Below are 25,653 nucleotides of genomic sequence, written 5' to 3'. Positions count from 1 at the left end.
CTAGTAATTAGGCAGACAGAAAATTTATATCCTTTAGATGTACGCTTGGCTCAGTTATACACACTGTAAATTCAACAGATCATGATAACCTTGCTGCAGGATTACACAGACGGCACCAGGGCAAGGCAGTAAACCATGTTATTGCCTAAATCCAACAGGTAATAAGGAGGGTGCAGGGAAAGCAGCTGACGGCTGTTTAAAATATGTTCCCATCCAAACATTTCCTTTCTTATCTGCTTGGTTTTGTTTCCGAGTCAGAGAAGCCTTTAAAAACCAGAGGGAGCAAGAGGTCAGAGTGGAAGATCCTTACTGGTGGTGCGGTTGTTTTCCATGAGAGACGAACACGCGCGCGCGCGCACACACACACGATTTCACACACAGGGAGGCAAATGGCAGACAGTGAGAAGCTGTTGCTATCCTTTCTCCTGCTCCCATCCAGGACCAGGGAGTAGGGAGGCTTTTAAAGACGACACAGCGTTCGTGGCCCAAGTGCCCTTGCCTTGTTCCTTCCAGGAGGAGGAACTAGACCTGCAATGCCTTGGGGACACAGAGCAGTTCTCGCACACACAGACTGCCCTGCACAGGAAGCCTGCTTTCCATGTCGGTAGGAAAACAGCAGTTGGGCCTCTGACTCCCGCTGGACACATCGCTGGCCAGAAGAACTGGGAAGGGGCATGGGAAAAACTGAATGATCCTGGACTGACCATACTTTTTCACAGCACAACTGGTACACAAGAGGTTTGTTGGACAGACACACGCACAATGGCTTTAGCGCTCTCTTGCATGAAAGAAATCCGCTCTGTGGTTGTGGTGTTAGGTCGTAGCCAGTTCCCGCCTGTCGCTTCAGGAAGAATCTGATGGACTGTACAATTTTATTCCCTCAAGAATAAGGCTGCAGCTGGTTTTTGGCCAAAAGAGAAAGAAGAAAACAGAACAAACCCAAAACAAGAAAAGGAGAGTGGCCGGCTGCTGCTGCTCCTTCTTTGTTGTTATTTGAGTCTTCACAGTGCTCCTAGCTTCATGGCTGGCTGAGTGGATGGCTCTTTATTTTTAATTAATTTTATTTTACACTGAAATTTCATAGGTTGTTCCACCAACTCCAGACACCTTCTTAACGTTTGAGTGTCTAGCAGGGCTGACAGGCGTCCCCTGGGAACTTGATGTTGAACCCAACCTGGATATTCCTTTTGGCTGTCCATTTATTTTACTGTGAGGTGTCTTCAACTGCATGTCATCCCTGCATCAAAAGAAATATCAAAAGATGCAATGTTAGTGACCAAAGTGTGATAGCAGAATGGCTTCATTCAGGATAAACAATTATCCCTGTTACCCTGAGTCCCAGTGCTGCAAAATATTCAAGCATGGGAGCAACCTGGTTGAAGCCAATACACTTGATGAGAAGCCACTGAAATGAGAGAATTCATTTGGCCATTAGGTTAGCGGATCAGATCCCAGTAATATTTGTTTATTTAATGACTTGCTTAAATGCTTTGTTGAACCAAACTAATTGCATAAGCATTTATAGGATGCAGGAGGGCTCAACTGTCACCACTGTTGATCTTAAGCCAAACTATGTCTTACAATCAGAAATAAAATACTCAGAAAAAACACTTCCCAGTTAAATATCCAGGTAAACAAAATTCTGTTGCTCATTTCTGAAAGACATAAGAGAGGTGAAGTGTAAGACTTCTTTATGACAGAAGACGCAAACTGAATCAAGTCAGGAAGCACTCTAGGATGCCTGTAATTAAAGACCATATTCCAGATGGACTCTTTAAAGTAATTTCCTTTCTTATGACCTACTGCCAGGGAGCATGGACAACAGGCTTTCCTCAAAAGTTCTTTTAAATCTAGGCCACTACACATTAAAGCTTAATGCGTCTCATCCTCAAGACTCACAAAGTAATTAGATAAAAGTCTACCAAAGAACTTCTGTATGTTCTGGAAGTGCCAGTACAACCAGGGTCTGCTATATTCTCACATCTTACTCCTGCACAGTGGATGTCTGCATGGGTTTGCCTCAGTCTGAAGTTTAAGACTGGCTCATGCCAGCAGCAGTGACCAGGGGCTGAAATACCTTCCAGAAGGGAACGCTTTCTGTCTGCCCGCAAACCAAGGCAGCCTGAGCTATTTCAGACCACCTTGACACTTTTTCTGGAGGCCAGAGGGTTTGATGGATTAACTGTATTCCAAAGGTGATTTCTTTCTTTACATGTGTCTGCAAAACAAAACAAACTACCCCTCTTACGCAAGAGCTTACACAGCTCTTGATAGGCTCAGAATAGTTCCAAACCTAAAAGCACTTCTTATGTGGCAACCTGGGCTGACAGCTGTACCCCGGAGCTGGAGCAGCAGGTCCATCAGCTCACATCAGCCCAGCTTCTACTACGCATTTAAGCTGTGCTTGCACTGGAGAATGGAGTCGTGGGTATCTGAACCAGCAAAACACACATACATAAATATAAAAATAAATATTGTGTGGTTTCATAAATTCTGCTGTATCCCCAAACAGCCGAAATACACAGGGACCAAAATCTACATTTGCCTCACCAAAGTATTATAAAAGCCCTAATTCAGTGCTGAAATTCTCCTGAAGAATACACTTTGCCTCCTGAAACAAGGCAGAAAGGAGCGGGTAGTGTTAGGAGAAAGGGGAGAAGGGAAAGTCATTCGTAATGTTACTGACAGAGAAAACACGCTAGGTTTACAAAGCACAGAGTGCCTGTGGTAGGTTTACTTCACTAGGTAAAAACCTTCAAGTTTATTAAGCTATTTATTTATTAATCTAGGTACTTGACTTGACTTTAGGAACTTCAGTAAAAAAGATCCTCTGCAATGGTGTCATATGTCTGCAACTTTCTTTAATACCTGATGGGATCTGTAGGTATTTTAATAGCTAGGCCACTTTTGCCAGACACTGTATTTTTCATTACTTCGAAGAGCTGAACTGAAGAGAATTACAGGCTCTACATTTTAAACAAGCACAATGTAAAAGCAGTGGGACCAACAGGCTGACAGCACAACCAAGAACCAGAGACTAAGAAAAGGCAAACAGCTTTTCATATTAGCATCTTTCCTACAGCAGCAGCTGACACATCCAGGTCTCAAACAGAGGGCAGAGAGGCAAAAGAAAGTCCACAGGTCTTCTTTCACTGAAACAGACTCATTTCTTTAATACATATGAAGAGGAAAAAATGGCTATCTACCTCCCGAAAGTTAGGTCTTCCACCAGTACACAAATCATCTTAACAACTACAATTCACTTGAAAACATTGAGGAAAAACTTGCTGGCACTAAACTTCAGGAGACCTACAAGAATGGTTCTCCCACATTTCAATAACTTTCCCCAAAATATTGGATAATACTGGAGTGAGAAATCTGGGACCTTAACCAGAGGACAGCATAATGCAGTAAATGCCAGATGCAAAGAAAACCTAGATATTTCTGATGAGCCCTCCAGGCCTCAACTTGGCTGAAATACTGCATCCTCGGCAGGATCATGTAGCTCTTTTCAGACTTTCCAAGACCTATAGTCTCCAGAAGGCAGAGAAAAAAAGATAAGCGCATGCAGAAGCTGCAGCTGAGGATCTTGCTCAGATACCGCTCACTCAGGCCCTCAGCACAGCAAATCCTCTCTCTTCCCACGCTTTCTCATAGAAACGAAGGAGGCAGCAAGGCCCTAAGGTAATGCCAAGATGATCTGTGCTTTTATCACCAGTTCTGTACTATGGGACACCCAACACAGCTAAATACACAGCTCTCTATGCCAAGCACAATTTCCAGGACTGGTCTCAGCCCCTGTTTCCCTTAGTGCAGGGTATGCCTGCATGTGCTGTGATCCCAGCTTTGCCTCTGTGTCCAAGCAATGGCTGGGTCCAGCCTCCCTTTAGGCTGCAAACTAAAACAGCTCCACCCTTTTGTGCATAACAGGAGGGATAATCTGCCTCGTATCTTGCAAATCATTACCCAATTCAGCTAAGACACGAAATCAGTATGACTTTTACATCTTAATTGACCACCCGTGGTTCAAGTTTCAGCAAATGTACAAATGTTTTGTCATGATGAGGTTGCTATGAGGGTGTCGCAGAATTGAAGAGCACCCGCAAACCTCCCACCCTCACTGGCCTACAGCAAACATGTAATCTGGGTCGTGCCTCCAGCAAAGCGCTCTGCACTTGCTTGCAAACAGATTCACATTGCTAAGCAGCACATAAAGCAGTACATACCTTTGTGCTCCCACTGATTGCACCTCTGTAATTTCCACAGTGTTTACAAACGAGACAGCCTTTGGGCCTCCGTAAGAGGGTGACCTAGGCATCCCTGTGGGGGATGACGGGACCTGGTGGCCTGGGGATTTGTAGGAGCCGTTGCTCACCCTGCCCTGTAGTGCTTGATGGGACTGGACATTATTATTAGCTAAATCAGCTTGCAGAGAGGTTGTGGAAGTCCTTGGTGCTCTTGTCATTGCACTTGAGAGTGAAGACACTGAGGACTGCAGTATAGGGTTCCTTGTGCTAAAACTGGTAGCAGCCATCAGATTGTCCCTAGATCCGTATCTCATTGCCATGCTGCGTGGGTCTTCAGAGAGTGTGCTGACTTGCTGAAGGCTGTAAGAGCTAGGGGTGTCATAGACACCGGAGTCTGCAAACACTGAATCAGGGTGCGAGTGGAGGAGCTTCTCCCTCTCTTCCATCTCTTTCCTCTCCTGGATGGATGCCATAATGGTTTTGGAAAGGTTATCATAGCGGACCGGGGAGGGGTCTCGCTGATGTGGAGCTGGACCCCCCAGCACTGGGCTGAAGCTCTGCGGTGGTTGGCGTTGCAGCTCGCTCCCCCGTAGATGGCACATTTTGGCTGATAAATATGGGGAGTGGTACCCGATGGAGCTGACCGCAGAATGGGCGATGCACTTCCTCCCCGAGGGCGACATGGGGTTTAGCAAACTGTCATATGAAAGACTCCCATTTCTGTTTGACAGGGAATTGGGAGAAAAGATGCTTTTGTAAGGGGTGGAAGCCGCCCCTTCAGACTTTATTGGATGAAGGGGCACTTTGTCTGTCCCTCTCCTGCCAGCAGATTTCAGGCTCAGGGATCGTGAATTGATGGCAAAGGAATCTATCTGGAGCGGGGAAGACTGATAAGTCTTGTGGAGGGAGCTCTTCCGGTAGCTGGGGATGTCCAAGCTGGGTTCGGACTGGTAATCAAGGCTCCTGCCGTCCTCTTCTATCAGAGCCCCTTGACTGTGTCCCTCCTGCATGGTGATCTAAAACAGAGGTGAATATGAGAAACAGAAGTCAATGATATGTAAGTACAGGTTTGCTCTCCATGGTGAGTGCACAGGAAGAAAAGAGCTGGAGGTCTTCTCTCAGACTCTCAGCCTAGCCATGACACAGGTTCATTATAAGGAATCTCATAACTCCTGTTCAAATATGGATAAGCACCTTAGAAGCAAGGTGGAGTTATTCATAATAAGTGCTAAATAATATTGACAATAATAGATGTGTCAATACATGGACACTGAAACACAGAATGAGAGAGCTGAACTGATACTCAAGTCTCAGTCAAGGTAAATCAGATTGTAATCTGATAATACTGCCCTAGAAAAAAGCACTTCACTTCAAGCTTTCTACAAACAGCTCTTGAGCTGAGGGATGTCTGGTTTTGCGTGCTGCGTCAGAAATACCTTAGGCTTCATTTCAACACACTCGGGACCAGCACACTCTTATCCACTTTATTCAGAGGTGTTAATATTCAGTAATTCTGAATTTCTGGTCATAGGTCCTCAAAATTAAGCACCTAAGCTTAATTAAAGCAGAGAGGCTCCTTCCCACCATTCAGACAACAAAACGACGCAATTTTCTCTTTTTTATTGCCTGTGTAGGAGAGAGTGGCCACATCAGAGAAGGAAACGTAGGCCATAATTTATTTATGTGCATCGAAAACAGATAGGACTTCATTTCGTTTTACTCTATGAAAGATTGCTTACAGTTCTGTTCACTTAAAATGCCATTCTGTGCTAAGCAAATAATTTTTGCTGTTTTTTTTAAGGAAGAGTTTGCCGTAATGCACAATAAATTGGCTACATTGGCTCTGCTAACAAAGAATTATTATCAGTCACGTATTTAATCAGGAATGCAGCCAATGCAGTTTGTTCTTTATCTAATTTCTGTTAAAGGAAAATTATCCAAAAAAGCCTAACTGGCAAAAATCTGGTTTATTCTGAATTTTTCTTCAAGTTCTTTTCTTTGAGCTAGAAGATAGGGAAATATGCAAAACAGCTCACTGTCTTCTAGAGCATGGTACTAAATTTGGCCTTCTCTGGAAAAAGGAGACCAAGTGACAGCCTGTAAAGGAGGAGGAGAGAGCAATGACATAGCTTGTAAGTATATTTGTGCTACTTATCCTTCTGTCCCGATCCCCCTTTCCTAACAGCTTTCACTGCTCAAAAGCAGAATTACATTAACAGGCTGAGGAACCGATACAGAAGAGACAACATGATACTCCTCACACCAGCTAGTGTCTTTCCCTCTGTACCTTATACTTAGATATGGCTTGGCAGACAAATATATGCCATCCTATCAGCTTGCCAAGTGAACTCATTTTTATAATATTCCCATTTGACTACTAGAAAGTTGTGACTACTATAAAATTGAACAAGTCTGCAAAGCTGACTGTATGCACACAAGTCAGCTTATAGTAATCTTTTTAGGTTAGGATTGATACAGCAACCCTCAGAGTGAAGATGCTGTACCCTGTTATCATTTCATAGCACTGCCCAGTCTCCTGGCCTAATCAGAACCTATCCTGTATCTATATTGCATCTATGGCTATGCACTGAATTAATAAAACAAGCTTGCCTTCCATGGCTCTCTGACTTTTGGCATCGTGACCCAAAATACTGTTGCTTACACAGCTCAAAATTGCTAGCTGATGCCTGTAAACAGAATATTCTGAATTGGATGTCAAGCCATTTTTCATGTAACAAAAAGTAAAGTTGGTAGGATATTAAACATATGGATACAGTGAACACACTGGTGTTATTATGTTCCCTTTCATAAGCCAATCTGTTCTTCATTAAGTGGACAAATCCAGAGAATAAGATTTACAATTATTGCAGTAAGACTAAAACCCAAACTTGGTGGTAGCTGGAATTCCACCATCTATCACCATCTTTCTTTTCAAAACGAGAAGGATACTAGAAAAGTTTTCTTCACCATTTAAGGAACATTCTGTCTTATTCCAGTGTTGCTGCAGTCAGTTATATACCTCCACCATATTTTCCTTTCCTTACTTATATCACCCCCTTTTTGTTATCGCAGGGGTGACATTGGAGAACCTGATGAAATTAATTGTAAGAAAACTTCATTGTGTATGGTATGTGTGTTTTAAGGGTATCTCCACCGGTGTGTGAAGACTTGGATACATATTGCAAACATACAAGTTAGACCAGAGATTTTCAAACTGCTGTTCTCAGGTCCTGGGGGAGCCAAGGAATATTTGCAACAAATCCATGAGAAATAAGTGAGAAAAACAAGCCTATTAGCAGTGGACTTAGTTTTGCACTCTGCTTCCAAAGGAAACAGTGTAAACTGTTTCTAAACTCCTAAGCAAAAGAGAAAACAGTCAAAATTCCAGAGCAAGTTTCTCTAATTGTTTGGACCTCAGTTTTCTTGATAGGAGGAAATAATGCCAAGTGTTAGGAAGTTTTTTTTTCCATATAACCCAAATGCGCTGAGAAGGTGCTAAGGAAGGTCAAACATGAGGAATCTTCCATTAATTTTAACTAAAATATCTCTTGGGATGCTTTAAAAGTTCTTTCTGTTTTGCAAGCTGACATCTTAAGGAATCACTGAGCACGTTGTCTTGTTGTATAAGGGTCTGATCCAGAAAAGCGCTAAGCATGCTCCCTCTGAAGTGAATGTGAGTTGGCACCTATGTCAGGAGAAGCCAATGGGAGGTGACACTTCTCAGCATCTCAGGATCAGGCCGAGACACTGGTAAAGCAGCAGTGCACACCTGTCAGCAGGACAGACATGTCAAACTCAACAGAGGAAAGCTGCGAAAGCAGACATGTTTTCATAGGGAGCATAGTGAAAATACACACTATCGCACAACAATGCCAAGTGTTGTTTTTTACTTTTACACTCTGACATTCACTACAGCCTTGCGGTGAATTTATCCTTAGCTTCATGTTGCCCGGTGTTGGCTGGGAACAGATTCTCCCAGGCTCGCTCACCTGCTCAGCCGTAGCATGGTAGTGGACTTTAGGATTGTTGCTGAAAGCCGGTCGATACTTGTACATGGCAGGTGTAGGAGGGCTGATAAGTTTGGGTGAAAGGCGTCCTTCTGTAAAAGAAAAAAAATAAGGACTTTCTGTTAAAATGTGTGGACAGAAAGCTATCATCCCTAATTCTTTGCTCTCCATGGTCCTCTGCAAACAGATCTGTTCTGGAAAGAATAAAACTTGCAGTACTACAGCGTAGAACTCCACCAAAATCAATGTGGCCCCTGTGGAAATAACAGTACATTGCTGCCAGAATCAGCAATCTAAAGAGAAGAAGAAACAAGGTATAATATATTAAGTGGGGTGACGTATTTCGGTGAGTAGTAATTTTGCCATAATTTGAAATACTACATATTTGGGTTGAATTCAGCTACTAGTTTTGTCGGGAAAAAAAGAGGTTTTTTAATAGTATCAAAGCTTTAATTTCACATTTTTGTAAGTGGAATAATTCAGTCTGTAATGCCTAAGCATTTCATGCTAGTATTTCTGATTCCTTAGTTCAAAATGACACTTTTCATTTTAAAATTGATCAAAAATTTCAGGAGGAGTTTAAAAGGGTTTAAAAACTCTGCAAAATTGATATGAAATATCCAACCTAGGCTTGAATGAACCACTTCAAGCTGACTTCTCCCTCCCTTTCCTGCTGTTTATTCCCCTAGCTCAGAACTCCTACAAATAGAAAAAACCCTTCACCCAGATCCCATTACTGTTTTGAAAGAATACCAGAAGCCTTTCAAAGAGGCTGAAATATTTTCTTATTAATAAAAATAAAACACTGATCATGCAACTATACCTTCACTGGTCCCCAGCTGCCCTTTTAGCTCAGAATACTTGCTTGGATCTCCTTTGGGTGGGAGAGGTGGTTGCACATCCATACTTTTATCCTCCAGACCTTCCAGGCTAATTTTAGACTGAAAACGACCAAAGAATCAATCATTACCCGCAATTGGTTAAATAACAGCACGTATCAGAGTGCTGGATGTACCACAGAACAAGAACTACCTATACCTATAATGACAAACATGATTTAGCATCCACTGCAGACAAGGACTGTCATGTGTAAAATTAGGATTGTCATAACAAGCCAATATAATTTTAAATGCACTATCCTAGTCTACTTGGCATGCCAAATAACATTATTATCACGCTAGTTACTATGTGGTAGAAGACAATGGTGTTTTCTAGCATTTTTCAGCAACTTTCCAGGCAGCTCTCAGCAAATAACTATCCAAAGAGTGTAACAAGTAAGTATTCACAAAAATCCTGCAAGGTGGCGTCTTTTGAATCCACTGCTTTTTATATGACTAAACAAATCTTTATCTCATGCCAGGAAAAACTGAAAAAAGAAGAGGAGAGAAGAGAACTCAGCTTTTGAGCCAATATTCCTTTCACTGGACCACAAGTCTTCCTGCAGTCTGGAAGCTCAAAACCTTCTTTGAAGTAGAACAGCTGACCTGCTGGTGGTACAAGGGTTCCCGCATAGTGTTAGGTTCGTTAAAATTAATTTGAACACCAAGAGGTGGCAACGCTTGGGACAGAAAGTAACTATTGCAAAAAACAGCCACCTCTTCCAAAAGATGCCCAGAGGCATTCTATTATAGAGCTGCAAAAAGGGCTATTAGTGGATCAAGAGCTGCTGTTACTGAACCTGGGTTACTTTCAGAGGATGAAGTATCGACAAGGACTCAACCTCTACAATTTTCTCCAAAAAAATGCATCACCTCAAAGAGATTTTCAATGACAAACTCATTCCCAGGCTTGATAATGCTCAATCCCTGCTCTTCAAAAGCAGCGCCTGAAGGCTGCCTTACCTTGCTCCGGTTGAGGTTGGCTTGGATCCCGTTGTCACTGATCTTCACTGTGATCTGTCGCTCAGATAAATCAGGTCTGAGGAAAGGAGGCTTCACACTCACAGCTTGCTTTTTCTTTGGCTCAACTACGTACCTGATTAATTGTTCAACAGTCATAATTAAAATAAACAATAACCTAAGAACAAGGCACAGAGACAAGAAAATCTTCCTGCTTCCAGGGTATGATTTAAGAATGTGTCAGAATCTAGGTACGCAAACTCCATTTATTTCAATGGATGTAATAATTAAAAAGCAATAAAAAGATCAATGACTTTTTTAGTGAACAAAAGGAGAGGATGCATTTAAAAACCCAAGCAATTTTTGAAGCACTGATGGACAAGAGCACAGTTCACATGAAGAGAGAAAGAGAGGCCTACCACCAATGGAAGCGATTTACTAGATCTTACCTAGTTAACATGAAACAGCTTCCCTGCAGTGGAAGACGGTGACTGGGGGAATAAGACCCAGCACATGGGGAGTTAACATGGAGAAGATGATGTGCTGTCAGTTCTAGCTTACCACGGTGACTTGTTTCTGTAGCATGTTTAGAGTGTTCAAATAAACGGAGGGAAAAGAAACAGACAGGTCTATAGGAAGCAACAAATCTAAAGGGAAATGGCTGACTTTAGATATCTAATTTTTTTCCAACGGATTAGAATTCTGTAAGTGCAGCTGGGCAGTGGCTATACAATGCATAAATATCAACACACACACAAGCTTTCTCCGTTTTGTCAGGTGAATAGGACATTCTAGTAGTGATGGCTCAGTGACTTTCAATATACAGGACAATTTGAACAGGTCTTCACAAAACATAAACATTCTGCTTGCTGAGAGTCTGAGAATAGCCATGATGATAGTACTCACACCCCTCTCTTAACAGGAGTGTCTCCCAACTTCAAATATCCGGCTCTCTTAAAAGTATGTTGACCTGATTTTCACATTTTGGTAAGTTTGAGAAGCAGCTATTCCAGTGTCTTCACTTTAACACATGTAACAGTCTTTTAGGACTTATTTGTTGTACAGCGAAGGGAAAAAAAAAAGGCAGATAATTTGTGTCAGGGTGTGGAATTGCTCAACACCCTGAAAAGGCTCAAATAAGTCTTCTTGTAGTATGATTATTAACATGTTTGCAGGCTGGACAGCTCAGCACCTAGGATATTTATACTCCATCTGATCTACTGCATTAAAATCCTGATTTCAAAATGTGAAACGATAAATCCATTTCCCCAAAAATAGAAAGCCATAAATAAAATCCCAAGTTTCATGATGTAGACCTCATTGAAAATCTGTTTTATGGTAATGGAAGTGCCAGTGAGATTGAAAACCACAGCAGCCTTAAATTAGATTTAAGTCTTAAGGACAAAAGCTGATTTTAGATTCCTTCCTTTTCTCCAGCAGACTAGAATACCTGAACATTGACTGTACAGTGCAAAAAGTCGTGTTGGGAATATGATAACATACAGAAAGTTACCTTGTTACTGAAATCCACTGGATAAGCAAGTTCGTGAAGGCAAGGGTATCAGCTCTTGATACAATTTGACATGCTCATTCCAAATAAACATTTCTGGGATGAGGGTTATGAATTGCATGAAGAAAGCAACTGCTTGGACAGGTTACAGCCATGCAACAATGAAGCAGCTATCACAGAGCTCTGCCTTCAGGAGTGTTTTGCTTTACTTCCCTGTTACTTCACCAATGGTCTTTAACTTGTGAGCCCAACCAAGCAGATTTTCTTCCTCTGTCCCAACAACTATTCTACCTCCCTCATTCCCATTTAGAGCATTTCTCTTACCTGGGAGCCAAGGGGCTGCAGAGCACATGTTCCACATTTCCACAGCATCCTCGGGTAAAAGGATTCACTCCCCCACGGAATTTACCTGTCACCTGGAAACATATTCAGAACAGTGCTCAAACTTCTGGTTATATAAAAGTCATCATCCAATCCTCGGAAAGCCAAGAACAAGTATGCCTTGCTCTGACCCTACTGTCCTTCCCAAACAGATCGTTTTCCTTTGAATGCTGCACTTTCTCTCTCCTGCTCTAACACACCACCTCCATCAGCTACTTCTAGCTAGAAGGCACACCAACGAAGATCCCTTCCCAAAAGGGCAGTGAACTCAATGTGACTGGGTTTCAAAGTGGTCAGGTTCACCTCTCCATGCTGCTCCTGCATTAGATTCGTCAGGCAGACATCCTGTTTTGGTCCCTGTCATTCCCCTGTCACTTCCACTCCTCTGCCTTGGCAAGTACCCTCCAAACAAACAGGAATGTCAATTCAACATTCGTAATGTTGGATGAGAGCAATGTTTCCTCTCTATCAGCATCCCATCCCTAGCGGCAATCAGTACAAACCACTGCCTTATGCGGGAGGGTGCCAGGAGCTCCCTAGTGATTATGATGTTTGCTTGGAAATGAGCTAGTTTAATAAAAGCCAAGCCTCATTAGACTGGCGGGATCCATTCAGAACTTCATAAGCATTATAAAGGGTTTGTACTCTACAGGCAGATACTTGAAAGTAACCATATGGGGATAAATACCAATAAAGCCAGAGAGATTAATAGTGGTTGCCATTAAAAGCATTACTGTTGCTGTTTGCAAGTAATGCATTTTAATTAACTCATAGTTCTGATCTAGCAACAAGTTTACAGAGTACCAGAAATACTTTAATTACTTGCACAAAATAATGACGATTAGATGATTTTGCAATATATTATGCTGGCCTCTTTGATATAACATAAAACTCTTTAAAAGGCCAAGAGAGAAATGTTGGAACTTCTGAGTGTTGGAAGAGTAACCTGATGACTAAAACATGGGCCTGGGACATCTGCATTCAATCCTGGGCTTAAGCTGACTTGTGCCAGATGCTGGCAAAGCACTTCATATCTCTGTGCCCATTTTCTCAAACACAATATGCAAATAAAATTTCTCTAACTCACAGATTACATTACTAATTATATCAATTTGGTTTCTAAAGTAGTTTGAAATCCACTGATAGAAGGCAATCTCAGAAGGAAGGATATTTATTTACTCTATTCAGAAACTAAAAATACCAGGATATGAGCAGATGTTGGGTTATAGGTTATTTTGATTCCATAAAAGACTTTCAGAGGCATTCAGAAAGCTCACAAACATCTAAACTCAGCCACTATGCACTCCTAAATAACAGTCTGCCTACTATGAATGCTCAAAACCTATGAACCCCGGAATGAACAAATACCAAAAATTTACAGTAAAACACCAAAAATGTCTGTACCACTGGCCTATAAAATGTACTGGGAAAAGAGGACAAGTGTAGCTAAGCATATTGTAACTGGAAAGCTGACAGCAGATAACTAACAGTGTGAGAAAAGAGAATCAATACTGAGACTGCAGGAGAAAAGTGAATGTTTTAAAACAGTGGCAAAGCCAGGAGCAGATCTCATATCGTCATTCCTGGTCAGGTGCTTAGTTACTTAGATATACTTCCTTTGAAAGGGACCTGTAGGCTGGGAATATCCATCCTCCAGTTACAGATAGGCAGTACATACGACTAAACCGAAATTAAGACCAGATTATATGTAATTTTCAGAAAATGGCATGGGAAGATGAATTAATGTCAAGTGGCTTGGTAGCTCAGGAAACCAAACCAAGCTAGGATGCATTTCCCAATAGTTATTTCAATCAAGTTAAATGCAAAATTCTCAGCCTTCCTAAATGTTAGTGTAGCCACAAACACAAGTAGTTAAATTTTACTTCTTTTTTTATTTAAAATTTTCCTTCCTCCTCGGCCTAAAATTTTCATGGACAGTTTTCATCACTGCACAAAGACAAGCCTAAGGCAGACCATGATTTGTGCTATGAGACCGAAATGCCCTGGGTTTCATGCTACAATTGTTAGCACTATCAAACCTAATACTTGGCCAAAATCAATTTTAAAATGAAAAGCAGCTGATTCCAAGCAGGACAGAGAAAAGCATTTAAAGAGCTATGGTAAGCCTGCTTTGTTCAAAGGCCATGTTAGGCAACAATTCAGGATGACTTCAGATTCTTTGCTTATGTAAACCTCCCACACTATTCTGGATAAAAGTTTTTATTGTCTCTTGTGGGATAGGAGACAATCTCATCCCAGTTTACGAAGGCCTGGCCTCAGACAGATGTCTTCAACTCTTACAGTCTGCGCAGCAGCCATACAAGCTACATAAGCATGAAGCCATCAGCCTGCTGGACAGCCAGAACAGCACAGTGCTCAGCGTGAGCTAGACAGCACCCATAGATGCAAGAGCAGTAAAAATGCATTTGAAAAAAAAGAAGTGAAAAAGACCTGTGATGTGGAAAAAAAAGTGAAAAAAACCCAGACGTGTGAGGGGCGCTTTGGAGCTGGAGCTGTGAAAGGGTAAAGCACTGTAATGCACACAATTAATTAGCCTTGGGAAGAAAGCTTGGGAAGAAAATGCTGTGTGCAGCTGACTGGCACGCTGCGTGACCCAGTGTCAAGCTTTCTAACTGAGCTACCCCTTACGAATGGCAGGGGCATGCTATCGATCCCATGACTAGATCTCTATCACTCATATCATGCTATTGATAAGCAGATGCGTATAAGTCTGGATCACACACATAGGGGCTGTGGATTATACACATTTGAGTAACTGCAGGGGAACTAAGGTTTTACAGGCTTTTTGGCACAAGATGTTGGCATGTTGGCACTTGGGTTGGAGAAGCAAAACAAGTTAGGTTCAATAGCCTCTCTGTGTGCGTGTGCACATACGCATGAGAACAAGACAGAGACAAAGAGAGCGAGACAAAGAGCTAGCTCAGACCTTATTATGTGCAGTGTGGGTTAGCTGAGCGAGTTCAAAATATCAGGAGACAGGGCAAAAGCATGATTTAATCTTTTCCTTTCTTTCTTTCATTCAATCTCATGGTTTGTTCAGTCTGACTCATAAAGTTCAAACTTCTGGGGTTGACAGTACTCGCCACATAAAACCTATTTCAAGGCCATGAGTAGATTTTAAATGATAAATAAGCCTGGGATGATCCTTTGTGGTTAGAAGGGGGAAATCTTTGCCTGTAGTGCATTCAAGAAAAAAGTCTGAAAATAAAAAACTAGGCAATCTTCCTAGATCTTCACAAAACCTCCAGTAAGAGTGTTACTGCTAAGATTTGGATCATTTTTTGCTTTACCCAAGCTGACTTGCTGACTTTCCTTCCCAACTAAACATCTTAGCCACAAACACAGAGAAAGGATTGCTTCTTACCTGTTCATTCGTTGTGCGCCCTCGGGCCACTAGAACAATATGGAAGCCAGTGAGACCAATGACTGGAATAAAGAATAACCCAGCCACACACATGACAGCCATTCTGTAGCCAGGAGTTAAAGAAACTGGGATGAGTGAAGGGAAAAAGAGGCTATGAAGGAGAGGGAGAGGAAAAGGAGAAAAAAAAAAATCTTGGAAATAGGGAGGGTGTCCCTTACCTTTAATTAGGTCTAACTAAATTTTATCTCAAAGTTAAGTCCATCTGCTCCTACCCTGGGTCCTCATCCTTGAGATGGTTAAAAAATAACGTGAACTCATTGATTCTGGCTCTAACCATCTTGTAAAGACTGTTCTGCACTAATCTATCAACAGGGGTAGCACCCCTCAGAGCCAGCAGTTCATGTATTACACTAGCATGCAGGGGGACTGCTTCCAGGGCAAGCTCTGCTTTAAAATACAGTAACAGAGTTTTAAATACAGTAAATAGTACCCAGCAGTTTAGAGTCACACCCAATTGGAAGTAAAATTTGGGGAGGCAGCATATCCTTCTGCTGGGTTGTCATGGCAAAGATTGAGATACACAAAAGGTCAGCTACAGTTTTGGGGGTAATCAATGGTTACACAGGCAAGATGGGTACAGAGGAAAACCTGCACTAAGCATTTACAGGGGAAGAGCAATGGGGGATCAGGAGAGGAGTAGATCTCCACCAGTTCCAGGAAGACAAATCTTCAGATTCATTCCTTCACATTTTCCTCAAGGCCACTTTGAGTCTTGAAAGACCAAAAAGAAGGATACGTAATGGTAGTATGAGCTGCTCCCAGCTTTTCCATATGGTTTAGTACAAAGATGAGCCCAAAGGTGAATACTCCAACCATGTGCGTACTTAAGGACAGCAAGAAGAGAAAAAAATAGCGGTAGTTCCTCCGTCCTATGCAATTGTTGACCCATGGGCAGTGGTGGTCAAAATCCTTGTAAAGAAAGGGAGAGATAGGGAGCAATATCCAAACGGTGAAAGGAAATACATTGTCTTAGAGATAAATCCGAACCATCATCATGTAAAATAACATCAGGCTAGTTCTGCAGCTTTACCACATGCTAGACTCTCTTTATAAGGTTCTTCTTAGGACTGAGTGGTTTCTGTATCTATGGATGGAGAGGTACTTGAGTGTTCACAGGGTTTGAAGAGAGGACATAAAAAAAAAAAAGACAGGCTATTTATCTGCTAGCAGCAGAAGCACTAATTTTTTATCATCCTTAGCACGAGGAGTCAATTACAATGAAGTTATTATAAGTTAGAATGTTTTGGAGATGCAATACTGCTGCAGAATTCTCTGCCCCACATTTCTGTATTTATACGTAGCTGAATGAAACCACTTCAAACAATGGACATCACGAAAGATACTTTTTTACCAAGCAGGTCCCCAGAGAAAAGCAACAGCAACACAGGCAAAGTTCTGCACAAGTTCATTAATAGTTATGGACCCAAACCTAACTGTTTGTCTCAGTCAAAAGTTCTAAGTCCCTGATAAAGTCAGATCCCTTTTAACAGGAGATTTAATAATGAGGGCAAGCCACAGACACCTTTCGTGCCTTTACACAGTTTTATAAGCGTGTAAATCCACTGTCTTCAATGGGGTTATTCTTGATGAGAAGACAAGATCAGGTGCAAGAAAAAAACCCTTCTTATTTCTGTGTTCTTCAAAACAGGTATTACACACTCATTACATCAATAAATGAATTGTTTATTCTTTGTTTTGTGGTAATGTTGTTTTTAAAAACATTCCTCAATGATGAGAAAGAGGGGTTTGTATTTTTAAGTTTTGCACAATGTATTTACCAAAAATTTACAAAATACAAGAAAATGGATTAGAGCGTTCTCAAAGCACATTAGAAAATGACAGGGGCAATTTGTTAAAGATCATTTCAGGCTATATCTGAAATGCTGACATAGCATATGTCTATTATGGAAATCTGGTTGTATGCAGCCCAAAATATCTATGGATTATGAAACTACATAAATACCCACTGCAAACACTTCAGTAAAGAAAACAAAAATCTGACTACTTTTGTCACAGATTCATTTTTGGATCCCTCTGGTCACAGCAGGCTTTAGGTTTTAACTGATTTTATTTCTGCAAGTGTTGTCAGCTTTTGTTGTTTGTTCATTTTTATCAAATTAGCTCAAAAGTTTTATATTTGGGAAAATAATTTTTATTGCACAATCTAGACTGAAAGTGAAAAGATGTGAATTACAACCCTGAATGGGTTCCACATGGAAAAGCCAGTAGAGTCGCTCCTATCATTGCCTCCAAGCTCTTCTAGAATAGAGAGGTGAGTGGGAAATAAGCATCACAAGAATCAATAAAGCATGCTGTTTAAGACCATGATTTATTGATTCAGAAGTCATTAATGTTTTTTGCCTATATTCACAGCAGTCATAATTTAAGTATACAAGCAGAGCTTCTTACTTGCCCACCACAATAGTAAGGAACATTCAACTGATCTGACCATCAATAAAACTTCTGGTGAGCTAGGCAGAGTCACCTTGCGTTCTGCTATTTTATTTAGGTTACTTTTGGATTCTCTCCCATTTTCATTTCTGCTGCAGAACTGCCTCCCATGGAGGTCTTATGGCAGCATGAAATTGCAAGCCATTTATACCAATGAGTTTTGAGCAATCTTTTTCTGAGAAAACTTCATTTGTTGAAAATGAATTTTCATGCTGAGCCACTGGGGAGGGCAGAAGAAAGAAATTCCATGGGACAACTGAGAATTTACCATCATCTAAATAATCCTCAGGATCTAGAATTAGTGAAAACATTCATGTTTTAAAACTAGGAATATACGACTCAGGTTTTCTACAAAAAATACAGCTCTATTCAACAATTCACAGCAGTCTAAAGAAATTGTATGACACAACTTATGAATAGCTGTGGCTATTCCTCTCTACCCAGGGACCCTGGCAGCTCCTTACTCTCCATCTTCTCAAATCCCGCAGCCTTCTAAGGCCTTCCGCAACAGGACAGCCTTGTCCTATTTATCGATGGTTACTAGGCACAGCACTGCTTCCAGATAATTATAACTTAGATATATATTGCCCTGAAGGACCAAATGACTGACACAAGATAAAGCCAGGCAGCCTTTCTCTCACACGTAACTGTGCTGCTTTCTTTGGGATTATTCCCTTGCTTATGGTAAAGAGGATTAGGACAAAGATGGTGTATACAGCATTCCAGCTGACTCTGGTATTTTTTCCCTTTCTGATTAGTAATTCCTTTCATTTTAATGGCACAGCTGAATATATTTTAGACATATTGAAGATTTCATTTTTCTATTGGGAAAAAAATAGACCTTGCAGCAGAAATGATCCTTAAGAAGTGGAATTTTTAGCTGAGCAATAAAAAATCCCCCCTGGCAATATACTGCTGTGGATACAGCACTCTGTACTCACAAGTTTGGGAGATGTTTATAGCCCAAAAGCACATCTTACTATTTGGGGGTTATTTTTTTAAAATCCTGTGTGCCTCACCAAGACCATAAGGCTATCAAGAAACATGAAAGTCCCATAATTCAGAGTGAGACCAACATTAGAAACATGAAGGAGTTCTTGCTCTGAGCTGGGGTGTTGGAACAAACATGGGGTCCCTCCATTGACTGAGAACCACTCACTGAATTCTGAGTTTGGTTCTCCTAAAGCTCACACACCATTCTAGCTTCTCTGCTTGTTCACTAATGCAGGCACCAGTTTGTTCCAACTTAAATGATGAGCTCTAAGCTCACACATGACAAGCTACAGTGGTTCACCCTGAATTTCCTGCTCTCCTGAACTCTGCTTCTGCACCAACTCTTCCATTCACCCCTTTTTTACATTCATGATCCCTTAGCTACTTCAAGGAAGACATAGCCAGCATTATAAATTTTTATTCTAATTATCACTGGCAACAAAGCTGACATCAAATGTTATTGCATATGTAATATAACTGAGGGTTATGTTTCAAATCGTACTAATTAGTAGGAGTCCATCAACAAGGCTACAGATGGGAACTTCCAAGAACTGAAATACTGGGGGAAGCACCCAACTGCATGTTTCCAATAGTATGTGCAACCCCATCACTGAGGCAAAGCCAACAGATCATGTAATCGACAGAACTGTTACCTCAACACAGTTGTCACAGACACTGCAGTGAGAGCAGCGTGGAGGACGGTAGAAGTGGCAGGTGGCACACCATTTCATCCGTACTTGGATTCCTTTAATCTCCACATTCTTGTAGAGTGGAGCTCGGAAGTCATCGTCTTTATCTTCATCTTCATCTGCTGCTCAATGCAAAACTAAAAGTTAGTGGAAATAACAGAGGGTAAAGATAAAAAGAGCTAATCCAGTCAGTGCCTTGGATAGTCAGAGAAAATAACTGTGGAAGTGATGCACTGTCAGAACAGGTTGTCTGGGTTGCAGAACACTTCAGTGATCAGGGCTCATTTTAGCACCTCCTATAGGAGTGCTGTGCAGCCTTACTCACCAGCCCCTGGACAAAGAGAAGTGTTTGAGTCTTGTCTTAGCCAGCATTTACAACCCAAATGAATAAGATAAGCTGCAGACTAGAGTCAAAGAGGGGATGGAAATCACCCAAGCCCTTGTTGTGAGTAGTTCTGCTGCATGCATTTGGGATTAATTCAATGCTAGCCTACCAGCACATAAAATGAAAGAAATTATACTGACAAATATTAGAAGGTTGTGCTACCTCAAACCCCCAAAATCAACCCAGATGACCCTAAGTGATGATGATTTGTTCAGCACTCTAGTGTCAGTCCACAATCATCCCAAAAACCCGTTGCTTCAGGGAGTCTGATGCCACAGGGAGATATACCATTCTGAAGCAATTTGCGTGCCCGTGAAAAGTCGTTGCATCAGTGCTTACTTCTTTATAGCATATCCCGTGCTCACCTCTTCATAGCATACCCAGAATGCTCTTGCTTTAGTAACGGTACATAACTGGGAAGATCTCACCTCTCTCAAAGGCAGCATGATCTACTGATCTGAGCACAGGACTGGGAGTCAGGAAGTCCTGTATTCTAATTTTCTCACTCTGTGGCCTTGAGCTACTCATTTAGCCTCTCTTTGCCATTAGTAAGATGAGGATGACAATATCACAGTCATCTTATTAGGGACAACGCAGAGGGCAGATGTTTTATCATCTCAGCTAAGCGCTGCCCTGTTTAAGAGAAGAGGCCATTTAAAAATCAACGCACAAAATAAAAGCCAATCTATGATAGACAAATATATATTGGGAAGAAAAGGAAAAAAAAGAGAATGACGTTCACAGAATTTCATCTTTTATTCTAGATTCCTGTGATCTTTATTTGTTTCCTTTTGACAGAGAAAATCTAAGAAGTTCACATCTATTTAACACCTGATTAAACATTATAGTGCAGCTGGCATTGGTTGACTGGCTCCAAATTAGGTGGAATTTGATAATATTGTCCCAGCGGGGAATCAATCACTGTCATTTAGTTCTATATTAAATCTTCTCTAAATGTGTTATCATGATCCAATTTCCATTGACTTCAGAGGGAGTTTCTCCCTTCACTTAGATGAGCTTGGGATCTGGCTCAGCTACAATATTTACCTTGCAAGAGTATTCTCTGGATTAACATTTGTGCGTGGAAGCAGAGTGCTGTACTGGCACTATTCTCTGTAATTTTCCTTCATAACTAGTCAGTGGGACTCTCAGTGAGAGCTAGACTCTAAATCCCTTAGGCACTTCTATAAATACAATCTGTAGGTTCTTCAATACTACTATAAACTAGCCCATGCTGTATAATACATGTGGGCATATGAAAACAAGACACTACAACAGTCAAACCATTTAAGCTCTTGTAAAAAACCTGACTATGCAGATAAAAAGTCTGTACGCTGTATATACCTACATGCGTATAAACACATTAGTCTTGCAGAATTGACACACACTTGAAGAGTTTGTATAAAATAGATTCACATCAAAAATAGCCAGTTTGTAGTTGGTATCTATAATTAGCCAGCAACAAACATTGCCAGTCTCAACCCAGACTGTAAATCAGATTTGTCAGGGTAGCCCCAATTTCAGTGACTTAATACTTCCTTTCCTTCTCGTTCATTTTGGTGTATTACTGGCAACTCACTTCGCACAGAGCCAATCCTGATTCATACCAGAAACATCCAGAGAGCCAAGAAATTAAAAAATTATTCAAAAACGAGTAATGGATCTGGAAGTTTGATTCAGGCCCTCTTCAACAACACAGGAGTGATCTGGGTTTACTTCCCCCATAGCCCAAGTTCTAGCTGCCAGAGAACCTGTAAGGTCATATGATATAGCTAGAAATGTGTTTATTTCCAGCTTTCGGTGATCTGAGCAGAAGAATACATTGGCAGAGGAATGTATCTTACTACAGAGATTCTCATACTCTGATCCACAGACACAGGGCAGCCAAGTCTCGTGTTTTTATAACATATCTTACGATTTTTGGTGGCTTCCTTAAAGGAATAATGTGATTTCATTAGAATCTCAGCTTTTCTATTGCTTATTTGTTGTTTTGGTTTTGAAGTAAATTTGTAACTAAGAAGCTTGAAAACCAAACCTAATTTCAATAACAGAAAGCAAATAGATCTATTGTATATTCATTTTAAATCACTCCTGCAATTTTTGAACTCCTTGCGCTGGCAGCTCTGCAGGCGCCATGGGGTGGCGATAGCTTTTTTCACGTGCACGCTTGTGATCTAAAATAACATCTCCTCCTCTTTCCTCCCAGCACTGGTATTTATAGTCTTTTCTTTATCAGTTTGCTTCCTTCACACATCTAAACTCCTACTGCACCACTTTCTTCCAGGATGACTTCCATCCCTTTTCTCATCCTTTCCCCACTCCCCTTGCTCCCAGCCTCTTCCAGACCAAACACATGCACAGCATAGAGATATAAGGCCAAGGCCACAAATGAAGAGACAGAAGAAAGGTGAGCCGTAGGAAACTCGACTTCCTGCTTTGCTCCTGACTCCCTTGTGTTAAGGGAGGTGGGAAGGGAGGGAAGGTGCTGAGAAAGTTTCAGAGTTTCTATTTCATCTCCCCTTTAAATGCAAAGTCCAAAATAAAGAACTTGTTTGCAAAGGGAAGTTAGAGAAGTGCAAAGGAAGGTATGAATTTACAATACACTCAGTACTGATCATTCACTGGGCATGGTGAGCACCCAGCTGCAGACTCCAGTCTGAGGGAACTATGTTGCACAAAGATTCCCAGACTGAGATTTTCAAAACTGAACAACTTTATTCCAGCTCTCCTCCCACCGAAGGCAAAGAGCATGGATGCTTTTGATAACCTCACACCTAAACCACGTTTAACCACTGCTATCTCTGCTGAGATGGAGGAACTAAAAAGTCCAGGAAATTCATCAAAAGCTTTAAGTGCTTAAGCTCTTTTGAAAATCTCACTAGCACCTATTTGTACATTTAAGCACCTAAACACTGCATCACTTAATCTTGCACAAATGACTGAATCTTGCCTTTGCCTTAGTTTGCCTTTGCACACAATTATTTCCTTAACTGGAGTGCTGCAACACTTAATCAGGGGTTCAAAAGCTTCAGCTGAAAGGAATGGCAGACAGATGCTCATCATTAGACCCTGCTACCTGGAGAAACCTGGCACTTGCTATTCAGGGAAGCCAGCAGGACAGGCACCTTGTTCTTGTCAGGTAGCAATTCAAAATAGATATTGAATTCAGTGAATAGAGGTGAGAAAGCACAGCTTGCAGAGAGCACAGATCCATTGGTTTAGCATACGGCCTACAGCAGTCTCTGCTGCAAACTGCATGTGAATAATTATTGGAAGATGGATAAAATGAGATGATAATTCTCTCATTAGGATGTGTTAAAAGAAATAGCTGCACTGTCATTCCCATTACAAAAGCTGAGCGATCTTTATCCTATTTAATCAGCTGTGAATCAGTACTAATTTAAGCAGGCATATCTTTCTAAATGTGTACATTTTTAGACCCTCTAAGGCAAGCCTTAATCATTATCTTTTTTAGCGTTCAATGCTTTTTGCATTTGTTTTAAGGCTTTTTGGAAGGTCTGCTTTGATGAAGCTGTTTCATAAAGTTCAGCCTCTCCCCTCCACCATGCTCTGCTACTTATTGTGAAGACAGTGACTTAAATCCAATGTGCCAGCATGACACAGGGGACGGCAATTGCAATCACATCGTCAGGAGAGCTACTCAAGGAGTAGCAACCCTGTGCCCTTGACTGCCAGTCTGAGCAAGTGCAAGGACAACTGACACCTCCTAGCTCAGGAAAGAGATGGAGGGTATCCAGCATTTCACTACCATCCCACCTCTACTGCCAGCTGAGTAAGTATAATAAATAAATAAATAAATAAAGTCTACAAGAAAGAATACCAGAAAAAAGGCGATTAGTCAGCAAACAGTGTATTTGGATACCTGACACCTCCTTTGGCTTGGGTTTTCAAATCCCGCCGCCCCCCCCCAACAGTCCCATTCTCTGTTACCTCGTGGGAAAACTCCAGGGTCCATGAAAGTTGCCATGCTGAAGTTTGCCAGTACAAACAAGAACACGAGCCCATTGTACACTGGGATGGCTGGCGAGATGGCTTTTGTCAACCAGGGGCACCTGTGGAAAAGAAAAGTTATAGATAAGGGCTCTTTTGGCTGTAACACATAGCTTCTTCCCATTCACCATCATCACACAGAGAAGTAGCCTCATCCCCTCCCCACCAGCCATGCAGCAAGGCTGAATTTGCAATTTAACAATAGAAATTTCCATAGAACCAGTTTCAGTGATCTAAAGTACACTGCCGACACCCTTTGTAAAGCTGCTTTGTTCCATAGCACAGAAAGCACCAATTGTTCACATGGCTCATAGGGCTTTGCAACCCTATTGCCTTATTTGCAACCTGGCATTTTCCTTCTCTGCATAAAACCTTCATCCCATTGTTGCATTTCTGTTTACCTTCTACATAGCCTTGTCACAGTTGGTGTTACTTTCAATTTTCTCTGGTGTAAAGCAGAATAGGATTTTTAAACCACTGATCTCCACAGCAGGTACAAAGAGAAGCACTCACTACACTTCTCTGAGTGGTTTTCAACTCCAGATAACACTCAGAACCAACACTACAAAACCTCTCCTTGGGGGAAAGTTTAGTCAGACCGAGCATGTGCTCTGCAGGTGTCAGCCGAATGTAAGAATGCAATACCAAAAAGAAAGTGCATCTGCCACGTGAGCACTTTTCAGAAACACCGGAAAGGCTTGCTGCCTACCCGACAAACGTAACTGAGAGGAACTGAAGATAAAGGGTAAAGGAGAAAAAGTAGGAGACTTCGGAAAGAGGATGGCTGTTAGTTATAGGAAAATTGTTCTAGCTGCAAAGAAGAACACTTCCCACCAGCAGAGGAGGGCAGGACCAAGGCAGAAAACAGCCTGTCTTACAGGCAACTTTTCCCAATAAAAAACAGTGTTTATTCACTCAGCTATTTACAACCTCTCTAAAGCTTATCTCTAAACACTAGACCAAATCTACTTCTCTGTTCTGCATAAAGAGGTTTGGTGTTACAGGGTTGCTGAGGGGAAAAATCGGATCAATCTCATGAATCTTGCAAATATAAGTAAGGAAAAATGTGGGACAAAGAATCTCTTTGAAAAAAGTAAGACCTCTGACTGAGTGGCTCCTTAGATTTCCACCTGCCTTGACAGCCAGGGACTCCTCCAAAGCTGCTGAGCAGCCAGCCATTCAGCAGCAATACCTTGCCACCATTAGCATAAATCATATATCGGCCACATATTCTGGATTGTATTTTGCCTGAATTACATCTATGGTCGAATCTGATTGTCTGCCAGGCTGAAGCCTGCGGAGAAAAAAAAAAAACAGCAAACAACAACCAGCCTTCTTCCAAATCTAATTTGCACTGGTTTTGCTACCAATATGCTGTTTTGAACAGCTGAGAATGGTGTTATTGACCTTGAAGAGACACTGTTAAACATGCTCTTGTGGGCAGCATTAGAAGGGCACCACGATTTCTCCTCCCATTTCTTTGTGAGCAGGCAGGAAGAGATTGTTTTGCGCTCCCCTCCTCTTCACAGCCAGGCTTTTAACATTGCACTGCTGCAAACTGCTTTTAAAAGGACCTTTCCTTGTGTGTGCTTCAATCAGCCTGGCGAGGAGCAAGTAAAAGATGGACAAATCCTGCCCAGGCTGAATGAACTGTAAAGCCGAGAGCAAGAGATGTCTGTGGCTCGGGCCAAACCTC

The 25,653-nt window shown here is 41.5% G+C and overlaps 1 protein-coding gene across 2 annotated transcripts; it reads right to left on the bottom strand.

Moving 5' to 3' along the window:
- Positions 1–238: 238 nt before the first annotated feature.
- On the bottom strand, positions 239–24,081 carry ZDHHC8 (zinc finger, DHHC-type containing 8). Of its 2 annotated transcripts, XM_009573064.1 has the most exons (11): positions 23,898–24,016; positions 19,526–19,683; positions 16,165–16,337; positions 15,369–15,471; positions 11,927–12,018; positions 10,542–10,583; positions 10,096–10,228; positions 9,078–9,195; positions 8,237–8,346; positions 4,227–5,263; positions 239–1,237 (listed from the first exon to the last, which is right to left on the bottom strand). In XM_009573064.1, exons 1-11 carry the CDS (start codon positions 23,932–23,934, stop codon positions 1,066–1,068), a joined length of 2,175 nt encoding a protein of 724 aa, XP_009571359.1. In that variant the 5' UTR covers positions 23,935–24,016; the 3' UTR covers positions 239–1,065. The 2 variants fall into 2 exon arrangements, with proteins under 2 accessions (XP_009571359.1, XP_009571358.1); XM_009573063.1 differs by lacking the exon at positions 10,542–10,583 and having other exon boundaries at positions 1,066–1,237; positions 23,898–24,081.
- Positions 24,082–25,653: the final 1,572 nt, after the last annotated feature.

The sequence above is a fragment of the Fulmarus glacialis genome, unplaced genomic scaffold (assembly GCF_000690835.1).
Source record: "Fulmarus glacialis isolate BGI_N327 unplaced genomic scaffold, ASM69083v1 scaffold27062, whole genome shotgun sequence".
Lineage (NCBI taxonomy): Eukaryota > Metazoa > Chordata > Aves > Procellariiformes > Procellariidae > Fulmarus > Fulmarus glacialis.
The sequence above is the reverse complement of the archived record's forward strand: the minus strand, read 5'-3'. Positions and strand labels throughout refer to the sequence as shown.